This window comes from Plectropomus leopardus, chromosome 20, assembly GCF_026936395.1.
Source record: "Plectropomus leopardus strain MGB_pleo_1.0 chromosome 20, ASM2693639v1, whole genome shotgun sequence".
NCBI classification, from domain to species: Eukaryota; Metazoa; Chordata; class Actinopteri; order Perciformes; family Serranidae; genus Plectropomus; species Plectropomus leopardus.
This window is the reverse complement of record NC_142195.1, coordinates 14,398,202-14,412,907: the sequence shown is the minus strand read 5'-3', so window position 1 is coordinate 14,412,907 and position 14,706 is coordinate 14,398,202. Positions and strand designations below refer to the sequence as shown.

The 14,706-nt window shown below is 39.5% G+C and overlaps 1 protein-coding gene across 2 annotated transcripts in view; it reads left to right on the top strand.

Annotated features, from left to right (window-relative positions):
* The first annotated feature begins 1,618 nt into the window (after positions 1-1,618).
* The window catches only part of ric1 (RIC1 homolog, RAB6A GEF complex partner 1), a 44,969-nt gene continuing 31,881 nt past the window's right edge, over positions 1,619-14,706 (top strand). For both annotated transcript variants that reach the window (XM_042509063.2, XM_042509062.2), the window contains exons 1-2: positions 1,619-2,247; positions 9,367-9,474. In XM_042509063.2, coding sequence (XP_042364997.1) covers positions 2,107-2,247; positions 9,367-9,474 — 249 coding nt within the window. In that variant the 5' untranslated portion in view covers positions 1,619-2,106. The remainder of the gene's footprint in view (positions 2,248-9,366; positions 9,475-14,706) is intronic.

The window sequence follows — 14,706 nt, the reverse complement described above, 5'->3', positions numbered from 1 at the left end:
TTGGGTAATTTTTGACACCATACTATACTGTGACGTTTTAAGACATACTATACTATGACTATAAAAAATGTCAAAATATGAAGTGCCCAAAAAACAGCTGAAAACCACATTAAACAAATTGAGCAAACATGTAGGAAATGAAAAATACATTATAACCGTAGCATTAATGGAGAGCTTTCTGTGACCGAGATGGCGGTTGTAATTTAAGGGGAAAATGTAGTTTTGAATTTTTGTATTCAATCTATGGTGTAACATTATGGAATAGTTTAAGTATTAAGCTGAAGCAATGTTTAAACATGAACAAAAAGGATATGATTTTCATGAGATACATGAGCAAAGAAGTGGTTTGACAGTAACCAGGTGTTTACAGAGAACATTGTATAATTATTTATTTTGTACTGTTTTGTATTATTTCCTTTTTTTTACCTTTCCTCTTATATCTGTTAAAAACAATATAGACATGCTTCTATATGGTGTATGGTCTGTCAGTTCATAGTTTATATATAATGTTTACATATAACAACAATGTAAATATGTTTACATATAGTTATATGTGTATAGTTTATAGTTCAGTGATATATAGTTTATATAGTTAAGAGAATTCAATTTATTTAAACATGACAGCGAGTCAATCATTTTTCAATAACTGATGGAGAAGGGGTGGGATTTAATAAGTTTGCACTTATTCTCACTACTTTTCAGTCTGTATTTTTGTGTATCTTTAGATAGATAGATAGATAGATAGATAGATAGATATACTTTATTGATCTCAAAACTGAGAAATTGGGATGTAGCAGCGCCACACAGTAAGAACAGAGAATAAAGAGCACACGTTATTAATAGAATATAAAGGAATGCGCTTTTTTAAAAAAAAATAAAAAAAACATCACATCTCTATTCTTTCTTTAACTTTTTTTACATGTTCGAAATCATTTTCAATAAATTTAAATAGAATCCTCATGGCCTCTAAAATTCAAATTACAAAAAAAAAGGATAATTTAAGTGAGAGACCAAGAGTATCCAATAGCTTCGCTGTCGAAAGGACAGATACAGGAAATCTTTCCTGCCACAAGCCATCCACCTGTACAATAACTCACCTCTGTCTGCGCTTTAAACTCCGGTCTTAGCTCCATGTCACTCTGCACTGCTGACTTTACTTTTATTTATATTTATACAGATAATGTTCCGCACTTTACACATGTATATATGTATATATGTACAGTCTCTTAGTTTTTTTTTTAGGTTTTTTTAAGCATATTCCTTTATATTCTATTAATAATGTGTGCTCTTTATTCTCTGTTCTTACTGTGTGGCGCTGCTGCATCCCAATTTCTCAGTTTTGAGATCAATAAAGTATATCTATCTATCTATCTATCTATCTATCTATCTATCTATCTAGCTATCTATCTAGCTATCTATCTATCTATCTATCTATCTGTCTATCTATCTAGCTATCTATGTATCTAATAATGGATGTTTTCCCTGCCTGGTTTCACCACCAGATGTCACCGTCGAGCCACATTGCCTTAAACGCCACCGTGTTTGAGCCACGATTTCACATAACGGAGTGCTGACGTCAGATGTCAACACCACGCAGACGTCTCCGTCCTGACCAATCAGCGCGAAGCTACACAGACTCTTGTAAAGATGGCGACGGTGAGGCAGAGAGGAGTAAAAACTGGACGTTGTACCATTATTAAACACCGCTGGTCCAGACACCGTGAGGATTGACAGGGCATCAGGAGCGAAAGTTAATCGACCCATTAGTCAGCAGCAGCCACCTGATCGGTCCTGCGCGCTGTCGCTGCGGTTCTGATCGCTTTTGTTTACGGTTAGACTTTCGTTGTCTTGGATAGCCCATTAGCTTCAAGTTGGGAAGCTAGCCCGGGGTTAGCTGTGTAGCTCCATCGGCTGCTTGGAGCTCTCTGTACGGCATTCCCGGATTGATAGCATCAACACACAGCATGTATGCGTATTTAAAGTTTTAATTTTCACGGGATCAGCACCCATGACTGGATTAAAAAACACTTGAGGAGGAAAAAGGGGCACCGACGATCTGGCATTGCGATACTGTTTGGAGTGTCGAGGCGGAGTGAGTTTGCCGTCATGTATTTTCTAACCGGCTGGCCCCGGAGGCTGCTTTGTCCGCTGAGGAGTGAAGAGGAGCCCTTCCACATCCAGCCCAGCTCCCAGAGGTTTTACTTCGCCGTGCTGTCGGAGACTCAGCTCAGCATTTGGTTCAGTCGGGTGAGTAAGTCAGCTAGCTGCAGCCTCGGTTCAGTCGTGAACTCTGCTGTCCGGACATAAACAAACCGTGCGGTGCTGATTTGATTTGAGCAGCCAAGAGCATGTTGCACACTGTAACTTAACGCGATCAGCTTTGCTATTCCAGCTACAAACGCCATCATTTTACATCTAAACGCTGTGAAAAACTGCGTGGCAATTTGGCTTTTTATGCTCTCCATGTTGATCAGAAAGATACAACACAGTGCAGAAGTTTTTTTTCCCCTTTTCAATTAACCAAAATTCATGTGCAAACAACATGGCTTTGACATGTAGGATTAGATCACTAGGATCAGGTGCACACAGTACAGACAGCCAAAGAGAGAAGAGAACATAAATCAAAACAGACCAGAAGTTTATGTATTAAATTTATAAAAAATGTTAGTGTAATGAAAATAAATAATAATAAATATATATTCAGATTTAGGGCTTTTGTTGTAAATCATATTTATCTATTATGCTTTACTGCATTTTATGTTGGATGCTGTTAAGGGATTTCACATCGGATTTTTTGAAATTGTTTTAAACTATACTAAATCCCAGGTTTCACCTTCATACACAAGGATTTGAGCAAACGTTGTAATGAGGGTATACTGTATATATCTTTATTTCTCAGTCTTTTTAGTAAGATACATAGAATATAGAGAACATGTGCAATGCATTAAAACAAAAAAATGACTCAACAAACGATCATACAGTCATAACAAAAGGTCACTCAACTAATCAGTATTGAGCTTTGGACATGTCTTGAATGTAACCTGGTGAAAATTCATCAAAAGATTAGTATTGTAGAGTAGGGATGCACCATCATAAAGGCACGCCATCTGCTTATTGGCTGATGTTTCATTTAAAATGAAATATCAGAATTGTTCAACATGCTGATTTCTGATGATATTACAGCCCGATATATACTTTTTTTAATTGACAAAGTGAGCAGCTACAAAATATCAACCCTAAGCTGAAGTACCTCTCTTGTGTTGCACAATTAATGAATATTACATACACTGAAAAGCATTGTATTTCATGTCTTTATCTGTTGGTGGGACTTCACCATAAGAGTATGCATAACATGATACCAATCAAAAATTATTGGCCAAATTATTATTATTATTATTATTATTATTATATATCGGCATATCGGATATCAGCAAAATATCTAAAATCATAGATCCCTATTCTAAATCACATATTGTCTGCCCAAAAAAGTTTCAAGACTTGCTAAGTGGAAAGGGAAGTCACACCAGAAATTTGCAACTTTATCATGTAGAAGTTATCTCATTCTAAAATTTTTGCGTTTTTAATACAGTTTACATTTTCCCTGTATGTTCTGGTTGTATTTGTATTTTTGCATTAAAACAGTTTGAGTACATCCGTCTAGACGTGCCTTTGACAGAGGCATAGTCGTATCTGAATAGTGTTTCACGTCTGTGTTCCTCTCATTCACTCCCTCAGTCATGACACCAATTACGTGGCTTTTCATCCTCGCGGCCGCAGGAACTGAAGTTCACCTGATGAAAGCTTTTTTGTTATGCAGAGTAAGCAGTGTAAAAAAAAAAAAAGTGGTTTAGTTTCTCTGGTACATTCAGTGCTTTTGGTGAAATCTCTATTTTTATCAATCCTGCCTCGAATATCTCCTCAAATTCAAAGTTTAAGCGACTATCTGCATGAGATTTCCAATCGTGTTCAAAACAAATACTCACTGACCGCATGTTGTGGTGTGTTCTGTCAAGCAGCAGCTTAACATTAATTTAAGTTCTTACATGCTGACAGACTTAAATTATTATGTAAACAATTGTGTCAGCACATAATTTGATCCCTTTATTTTCATTTCTCACCCTGACTTGAAAACAAAGTTGCTTTTCAGCGACATCTTGTCAATCGATGGGTTATATTTTCTCTAAGTGACCTCCAGCTGAAAGCCAGTGTGGACTCACTCTCTTTATTTCTTTGTGTCAGCAGTCTTTTCAAGAGAATAGCATTTTACAGGTAATAATGAGCTAAGACCTTTAGAAATGGGATGTAAGTCCTGGATTTAACTGATATCGGTTAACAAAAGTAGTTTTTGTGCTGGAACCAGTTTCCTTACTAAATCTTAAAACCTCGAGCATTGTCGTGTCTGAGACGCCGGTTAAATCGATTCCAATCTGGCCTCTGATGTTGCTGGTCGAGAGCCAAGGGACCTCCGATGTTGAAAAATTAATAGCAATACTGAAAGTCAGTGGACAGTCAAAGAGATAAATGCTTTATTGACTGTCTTTTCTTTTCTTTTTTTTCTCCTGTATGAGAAGGGCTTCACAAGTAATTGAAATATTACTGAAATCCTAATACGGCCAAGTGCAATATCCAAATTGCAGGTGCTACAGTTTATTTATTTGTTGTTTAGCAAAGGAAAAATGTGTCACAGCATTCCTTTATCAATGAAGTATTGTGGAGCTGCAGAGATGCCCCGACCTGCAAATCATATTCCAGAAGTAAGAGGACAAGCTTGATTGGTAAAGACCACAGCAAAAATCAAATCATCATTTTTTAAAAAGTTATCTTTAAAAACAATTCTGTAAAATGAAATGCAAAAAATTCAATCTCCACTAAAAGCACAACTCATATCACAACCCCAGTATCTGTCAAAATAATTGCAATATCTTTTTTTTTTTGCATATTGTGCAGCCCTATGTAGGAGGGAACAGTGTTTTCCAGAAAAATGGAACAAATTATTGTTCAAATTAACACAAAAAAGTGGTGTGAAACAATCCAGCACTGATCTTTTCCTTTTTTCTTTTTTTTTTAATTTAGTCAGTAAAAATCCAGGACATAGTCTGTCTACCGCAGATCCTATTTTCACCATTGAATATATTGATTAATTTGCTCATAAGAGATATTTTCACTTCACGACAAAGACCATTGTCTGTCGCTGTGGCTGTCATGCCATTTGTAACCAGGGAACTCTTGTTCAGAGACCTAAAAATAATCACATTTCAGTTTGATGGAAACATAGACTGGCTTGTGAAACTGATTCCAGCACCAGCATCTGATGCTGTAGATAAATCTTATGGAATTCAATGTACAGTCCTGCGCTGTGAGCCCTGTGGACGGCACACACCCGTCCTCATTTGTCTTATACGGAGCGGTGGCTATATGATGTGGAGCACATTGTTTACAGCAGTCTTTGTTCCACACAGCTTGTATATTATGAGGTGTGTAGCCACAATGGATCGAGGTCACTGTTTATTTCCTGAGGCCCGCAGGATGCCACCATGTTTTCCTTCCCCTCTTTCTTAAGAACTTCGCCTGTTTGTGTGAGTATCAATGAGGCGACCAGGAAAAGGATCGTGTCAGGAATTTCGATCGGAGCAACTTCTTCCTTTCAACACGCACCTTTTCACATCTGTTTTATCCATCATCTTTTTTCAGTGCACTACCTAGCCCAAGCCTGCATACAGGGATGTCGTGGAAGGCTTTGTTTAGACATTTTTCTCAAGTAATATATTTTCTAAATGATGGCACGGCACGATGCTCAAGTTAATTGTTGAATAAAGGTGATTTCCCCTCCCGGCTCTTTTGCCCCTGTTGTTCCCGGCCATCGATTTGCCACCAGGAGGTCTATTCTCTTTAATCCCATCTGTCCTCGACCTCGGCCCGTGCAGCCTGAGCTCGTCTAGTTCAGTCGAGGCGCTGTCACTTAATCCGTGTAACACAGTGGCTTAGCTTTGTAGTCGTTGCAGTCTGTCGCCCTGCGACAGCGGCGTGGAAACCCGGGATGTCTAGGAATACAGAGATGGAGTTTGGTGGTTTGGTGGTGCTGTTATGCAGTAGTAGCACCATATTTGGCTCTGGGTGCCTGCAAAAATTAGCAACGTTGTGCGATTGCACGGGCATGTATGGTTTTGTGTGTAATTATTTACGGACCCCTGGGATTTCTTCAGTTGCGCCAGCTGACTGTATGTAATTGTGGTTGATCATGGGAAATGTAGGAGAAATACGTGAGCTTGAGCCACTACTGCCCTTCAGTTTTAGGTCAGCTGGAATTATGTATGCTGGTTGTTTATTTGGGTTGTTGTCATGTAAACTCAAGTCCTTCAGTTTTTTATATTGGCAGGTCTGTGTGTGTGTGTGTGTGTGTGTGTGTGTGTGTGTGTGTGTGTGTGTGTGTGTGTTTGTTTGTTAGTGGGCAACACAACATCCTGCCTGCAGGGTTTGAGTCATGCAGGGAGCAACAACCAAACCATAGTAATATCTTTAAAAGTGCAATAACCAAAATTATTGATGAATGATTGACTTGAATATTAACTCTTTAAAACCTGAGCAAACTGGCCTGAATTTCTTTTGAAAACATAGAACGCAGGCGACAAGTAACTTAACAAGAAATGGCCCAAATATGTATGTGTGAGTGGCCTTTTAATAATTTTTTGCAATTTATGGGACATTTCTTGCACATTTCTTCAGTTTCTCCCTGATGTTTTTGAAAGAAATCAAACTTATTTTCTCAGGCATCAGAGGTTTAAATTTCTGTAAAAGGTGTCTGAACGCACCACAGCAAAAGCGATTTCAATTCAGGTTTTAATAAGCAATATATATATTTTCCTGATCCTTCCTTTTGTCCTTCATATTAAATGCAGATCGTGTTTGATGTATTTGTGTTGCAGTGACTGATCATCAATCATACTTCATAACTGCCAACAAGCATTTTCCATTTTGAATGGTTAATTGTAGAAATTATGACAAATTGAAATTAAAGAAAATAAAAATGTGAGTGGGTTTGAGGTAGAGGGCAACGACCAAAGAATCTGTGACAAGCTTTTGTACAGGTAACTGTGTGTGCAGTTGAAGAGAAGGAGTTTGTAATATGTAATCCATAAACAAACACGTACAGTGTAACTAAACTGAGTTATGTACCAGAGACACAGATGTTCCTGTACCCAAACTTGCGCATTGGTCGGATCGACCCAGTACCACTGCGTTAAAAACAAAAACTGAACTGCTTTATACTACAATCCCTGTATAGATGTGAAATGATTTCTGTCATTCTTGTATGGCAGGACTCAAGTTAAACCCCTTTTAAAACACGAGCAAATAGAATAAAAAGAACAAATGCCATAGAAATTGTCAAAGTGCTGACATTTTGCTAATGGCTAATGTTGGTTGGGGGGGGTTCCTGCTGTGTGGCTTCATTTTTAGAGTGACGAGCAAGAATTGGTTTCAGTTAAAACTGACGTTTTATCCTGGTGTGAAACTGCTTTATGGTTATTAATAAATGATGGATCTGATAGGTCCATAGTCTCGCATGCTCACCAACAACCAATCCAGCATTTTAGGCGTGGGAGGCATTTCAGATACTGGTATCGGTATTGGAACAACTGGAACCAGAAGTCCTTTTTGAGTTTATATTTTAAAAAATCTTTTGTTTTTATTTTGCTAACATACATGATTTTAGCAGATGATTTCTGTATGTGAGATAAGGACAGGTTCTGCACAGGTATCAGATGATGACTCAAATTAATGGTAAAAATGATATTATATACATAGAAAGTGTTGAACTTGATGGGAATGAAAATGGTAACATTATTCCCAAATGTAATCATTCATGCTGTCCCAGGAGTGATCTTTGCTTAACCTGCAGAACTCTTGACTTTGTTCTGATTGTGATCCGATATTATTGCAATTAGCAGCGAGGAGAGAGGTCTCTCTTTGTGTTTCCCACAGAGCGTGCTCCACCAGCGCAGGTATCACTGGCATTATTAACATTTCATGCACGAAAGGGACACTGGCCGGTGGAAATAGTTGTAATGCGCTCTCATTACGGTGACTGGGTACCAGGTCTAATGTTACATCGCTGGAATTACACAAGATCTGTCCCTGCTTTTGTTACCAGCGTCCTGTCCCGGTTTACCAAGACTGTTACATGTCTGAATGGTGTTTTCATTACAGGTACAGTAGGACATGTACAGAACTGTACAGGTGTGAAACACAAAGGAATCATAGATAGATTATCTGCAGGCGGTTTCCACTTTCTGAACAATGCAGGTGACTCAAGAATAAATCTTTATCAGGCGTTCAGAAACTGACTTTGCTACCTGTGCTCTTCTTCAGCAGCTGTTTTAACACCTGCTGACATTTGTGGGTTCAAGTTACACATTTATTAATCATTAGTCGCTCAAATATTCTTATTTGCCTGCAGGGAAACACACATTTGTAGTTTTCTGCCAGGGTATTGTAATGAACTGGTAGTGATGGTTGTGATCTAGGCAAATATCTGGCGCAGTGATTCAGAGGTAGAGGCAAATTAAGGGCAGCTGCCTTAGGCAACGTCTGTCTGTGTACGTCGGCTCGTCTTTCTATCCGTGCTGCGTGGTTTAAACAGTAGCCTGGCCCGAACATGCTTTTGATTGCTGGGCTGAAAGATATTTTGCAGAATAAATGAGCCATACAGAGTAAGAGTTTGCAGTTTAGGAACAGTCAGGCGTCGCAGTCACGTATTCTTTAGGACTTTCGATTCTGTATTGTTTTTTCGCCGTCCTTGTAATTTAAGGCAGTGAAATGAGTCTCAACAAATCCCCTTCCAACACACCAGTTGACAAACGCAGACATCATTGCCAGCCAGCACTGAAAATGTATTTGTGCTTTCTACATGTTTTGGAAAATAATTCGGCTGAATGTTTTTTCTCATAGATGGTCACTGTGTTCAGAATTACTATTCACTTAGTTTCAGTTTCCGTCAGCAGCGTCATTTTTAGAACAATTATAAGGACACCAAACTCCAAAATATATTGATTTCAGTTATATTCTGTAGTTATAGTCAAAATTTAGATTTAAACAAGTTTAAGTTAGAACCTAAAGAAAGTTATTGTTGTCTTGTCATACTAACGTTTAGGCTCCAAACCTATTCAAATGTAGCTTTATTTGTTATTTGTGGATGAAATGGACTTTCACATCAATCTTAAGGCATTTTTTGTACCATCATATACATTCTTTTGTGGGTGTTGTTTTTTGTTTTTGATTATAATATGTATGTGGCAGTCAGATGTATGTCATCAGTGGTATGTTTTAAGTGCTCATTTTCTTTTCCATATCCCTATTCTCCACCCACAGCCCAGTGTTTTGATAGTCAGCTATATCGAGTCTGCAAAGGCGGCTGCCCAGTTTGGCTTCTACCAGAGGGCAGAATGGAAACCAGACGACTCTATGATAGCTGTGGCGGTAAGTACACAACTCCACCATCGCATCTCATATTTGCAGTTTGATTGACGCCCCTTTCCCCATGTTTTGCATAACGCCCTGTTAGTAAAATGGCAAACTTGAGATTTGACTGTCATTTTCAGGAATTCAAAAAGAGTTTGACACTGTTGTGTTATTGTTCACGCAACATGAAGTGCTGCTGACACATGTAGTGGCAAATTCTACCCTCAAATGTTATAGATAAATAAATATTCAACATGACCTCATGATTCACTCGAGAGAAGTCAATAACGATACAACTATATTTCATTACATTATTGTAATAATAATTTTAGAATGACACTATATGCAATATGTTGCTGGTCATGTTCTGTTTGGCCACATATGGTCGGCTTTCATCTATAATCAGCTCCTTTCTAGACACTTAAACAGCCAAAATAAACATGCATATGTTAGCAATGGAAGTAGCATTTTTGGTTAATGGTTAGGTAAATTGGGTGCAGCCATCGACCCAGTTAGTGGAAAGTCACCAGTTATTCACCGGTGGCAGCTATGGCTGCACGCTAATAAATTTGTTGACTACTACATGAGTACGGATTTATCAAAAATACATATATTAGAGTAAAAAAGAAGCAGATTCACGTTTGCATAACAATTAGCATTGTATCATACAGCTCTGCTAGCGCGCAAGCCAACAACATAAATTCAGGTACTATTCCCTGTTTGGATGTAACGTTAGTTGTCTGATTTTTTGTATAATTATAATATTATAATCCAAGCTTCAAGGAGGGCCGTCTGGTGTCCTTGTCTTTTTCTCAGGAGGATTTCTAAGTTCAAAACACATAACTCTTAGTCTGTGTTATAATATTTGATGTTCTGTATATGACCACAGATAGTTATAAGCATCTAGTGACTTGTATGCTTATAATTTCTTGTTGGTGTACGCGCCATGTTTCTCCACCACATACCTCTGTATATCTGACTGTCACTGATTATTGGGCCACTTAGTGATATCGTCTCCACTCTGAGTAATAGCTCACAGATCTGGAAGTCTGGCACCATTTGTCAAAGTCAACTCGTTTTGGTAGTATTGGCAAACTTTGGTAGTTAATACCCTTGCATAACTTGACAAGCTCTTGCAATCCACCACTCTCATATAGCGTGCGTTATCAGTGTTTACAAACTGTAAAAAGGTCTTTTCTCTTCCTCTCGCCTTTGTCTTGTTTTCCTGTTACTTTCTGTAACAGTGATTTCCTCTTATCGCTTTACCACCACTTATTGCCACCACCATATTGCACGCAGGGTTTTAGTCAGCAGGGAGGAGATGCTTCAGTAATTGATCACCGACGATAGGGTTTTATAAGGATCCTTTTCTCATAGAAAACCACAGAAGCAGCTTCCTGGTAACCACGGTGCATCGCAGCAGATTGAGCCTGACAAATGCTGGAAAGAGGAAAATGAAAGTGAGGCTGCACTTCTCTAAACAGCAGAGTTTGTCCTATTTTTGCTGTTATGCTTAGCTCCAGATACCAGGAAGGTATTCCCGTGGCAACGAGAGCGGAACTGAAACAGGCTCCCTCAGCGCCTTAACACCGTGTTACAACTTTACTTTGAATCACACAGTCCTCCGACGCAGTGAGCAGCAGTGTGGCATTATTGTGAGGAGGCAATTTCTAGGTGCTACAAAATAACTGCAAAGACAAAGAAGTTATTGTTGGCCATATTATCTGACCATTCGTAAACACTGTACGTCTGTTTGAGCAGCAGTTTAAAACGATGGCTCGGCACCTGCTGTATGTTTTGATTATTCAACACACGTCCTCATTGACAGTCAAAAGTGCTTCATTCTGTTTACTGCAGGTTTTCTCCTCAGTCATTAGACTTGATCATTTTACTGGCAGTTTCAGGTGTTTAAAGAAGGAATATATGTATGTTTGTGTACGATTCCTGAGGCTAGGCATGCTTTGAATTGCAAAATCGTCACTTCAGGTGTGCATCTTGCACAAGTAGCTCCAGGCATACTGTTAGCAGCCACTTACAAAACAATTAAAGCTTCACGCGTGATGCTTCAGGCAAAAACTTCACTACTTGAAAGTGTGCTTCTGGCTTTTGAAGTTATTACCTGCTACGAAAGTGTGACAGACGAGCTAGTTAAGATTAACTAAAAGGGATAGTTCACCCCCAAAACAAAACTACATATTTTTCCTCTCAGTGCTGTTTATGCTCAGGATAATCCACAGACTTTGCTGTGAGCAGATTCACATAGGAACTACTTTCTTTCCTCTAAACCACACTTACCAACCTCATCTCCACACAGAATGAAGCGTGCATTTACCATGGATGTATCAAGAGAACTGGATGTAGCTTTGGAGGTGGGTCCTCGTGCATATCCAAGTTCAGCTTCTCCAAACTTCGGAAATGTTACTGGCCCAAATGGGGCAAATCCAGATAGTGAAAGGAGTAATTTCACAGAGGTTGTGACACTCAAATAAATGTGTCCACTGGTTTTCAGATATCTGTTTCACTATGTGGCACTATGGTAAAAAGTCTTTTTTGGCCCCATGGTGTGACGTGACAGACCCGGACAGTGTATTTTCAATTTTTGCCACTATGTAAAATTGTCTTCACAGTCTGGCTCGCTGTAATGTTAGCTAGCTCAGTGGTGCTAGGTGAGCTAGCAGTAGATGCACGCTTCCTTCTGCACAGTGATACAGTTGACGGATGTAGTTCAGGAGAGAAAACAGTTCCTATATGAAACTGCTCACATCAAAAGCTCTGTGGAATATCCTGAGTGACCGGGTCATGAGTTTCTTAAATGTATTTTTTGGCGCTTTGAGCACCACAAGCCGAGTGCCATCTAGTTTCATTATATTTGAGAGAATACAGATATCACATAGGCCGATATCTCCGACACAAGGCAGCTCACGCCAATACAATGTAGACTAAAAAGCACTGCAGTTAAGAGCGAAAGACAATATACATTTTTTCTTCGACGTGGGTCAGGCTCAACATGCTGCTTTAGTGATAGGGACTGATAGAGGGAGCTCATTGTGGCCGTAATGTATGTAGCAAATTGTTTGCCTTCGATACGTCACTGCACAAACTAGCCTTTAACATTTCGAGATAACAGTCGTGTGCCTCAGTTACACTTTGCTCCTCATCTAAAGTCTTGTCATACTTTGTAATGTGCTGATCACGGTACTTTCTATCTGGCTGAGTCAATCAGCTCAAAGTGAAACCGTAGCTCTCTGATTAAAGCGAAACAGTAGTTCTTTGTCAAAATCCTTATATTCTGTGCTTTATCAATCAAATGTTTAATTATCAACTAATCAGGCGAGCTGAAGGGACTCCTCTGTTGCTTTTGATTATGTGTTGGCCGTTAATGTCCATCGAACCCTGACCTCTTTCTTCTGTGGTCAGGTTTGTTGCCAGACGCCATATTGGAAATACAGTAGATTACAGCAGTCTGAAAGGATCTAACCACCTCAGCTGTTTGTGGAAATGGAGAGGGCCTCGATTTTTTTAGCGAAAATCAATAAAGCTTCATTTGAATGCTGAACCTGAAGAGGGGATGATACACAGCCTGTGTCAGCCTGTTTTTTTTCTGTTTAAGTAATCATGAAATATCTCCCCTAGGATCTTCCTTCCTGTCATTATGGCCCTGCCTCGTTTAAACTCCCCAGAAGGACCCGCCACCAAAAAAATATGCAAATTATCAGCCCACAAAGCTTAAAAGATGTAATTTTAAAAATTCATGCTCATTTCCATGGAGATGAGATGTTCTCGCCAGCATGTTTCTGTATATAAGCCCACACACGCTTACTGATGTTAGTTTAGCCAGACCTTTCCTTCGCTGTCACGCCTCCATCCGGATCATAGAATTGTTTGCAGCTCAGTTTCTTGCCTATATCTATCACCAATCAAAATTTAGGCAGCAGTGTTCATGATTAGGTTTACATAATCCTGCTGTAAAATAAGCAGCTGTCAGTTTTTCCGCCCTTTTTTCAGCGCAGCAAATCAAAACACACCTACACGGCTTTGAAGCATAAAGCGCCGCCATCCGTCTTGTATTCTGACAGCTGCGCTGACCTTGTTGTGTCCACAATTTACGACACAGGTACCACTGAGGTCGAGAGCAAGCACAATTTGCAGATAATACGGCACAAACAGCGGCCTTGCTCACAGAGAGACAGCAGGTTCTGATCCTCTCAGGGAGCCGAGTGTCCCTGAAGGCAGCAGAGTACATCACGGCTGGATTTATTAGCTGCTGTTATTTATTTTCAGCACTGAATGTAAATCTTCTCATCAAGCGTAATCCTTGATAACAAGCCTCATCTGTGTCGAGCTAATGTCTCAACACGAACTGCGAGCTCAGAGAAGCAGCAGACGGATTCTGCATCTGCTGCGTCAAACAAATTGAAGCGGACAAAGAAGCGTCAGCAGCGGTAGTGGAGTCAGATTGTTTATTATAGGATGCTCATGTAAAATAAACCGAAAGCTGATGAGGATGAGTGTGTGATGAAGCACTCATTCAGCTAGCAGGTGTCCCTTGTGGTCTCATGCACTTGTTTATGTTACTTGTAATGATTATCATCTAGTTTCCGTGTTTACCCAAAACAAAAGCGGCACAGCATACACACCACAGAAAGCACCACAATTTATCTTTTGCAAAACTGGAACAACTGAAATCTGAGCGACATCAAACACTGACATTTTCTGTTTTTTGCTTCCGTTACTCATGATTGTTAGCTTTGCGGCTAAGACAGCTGTGAGAAGGAAGCGTCTGGTTGAGTAATCTCACACAAGGCAAGTGCCAGAGTCAGCAGGTGATTCAGTCAGCTTCCAAAGGCCATGTGATCATCGACACATAGCGCTACCGCCAAGGCCCAGAACAGAAGCAGACGACATCAAAACAAATCGCACACGGAGAATTGATTCATTAGAATCATTAGTGCACACTGGATGGGTGCGCTGCTTTGTGTCTGTGTGTGGACGCTGCGAGCTGCCCGGGGTATAAAACTGTTGAACATTAGTTATAAACCACAGAAACAGCTGAAGAGTGGTCATTTATGTAAAACATCAGGAAATATAATTAACTGAGAAAAGAGATCCAGCCATGATTAATAATGTAATAATAATGCTGGGTTGTCCTCGCCAAATAATCATGTCTGTCTAATTAGTGGGATTATCAGTCTCAAGCAATGCTTTGTATATAGTACTGCAGTGGTTCACATATTGTAGGAAACAGGATGT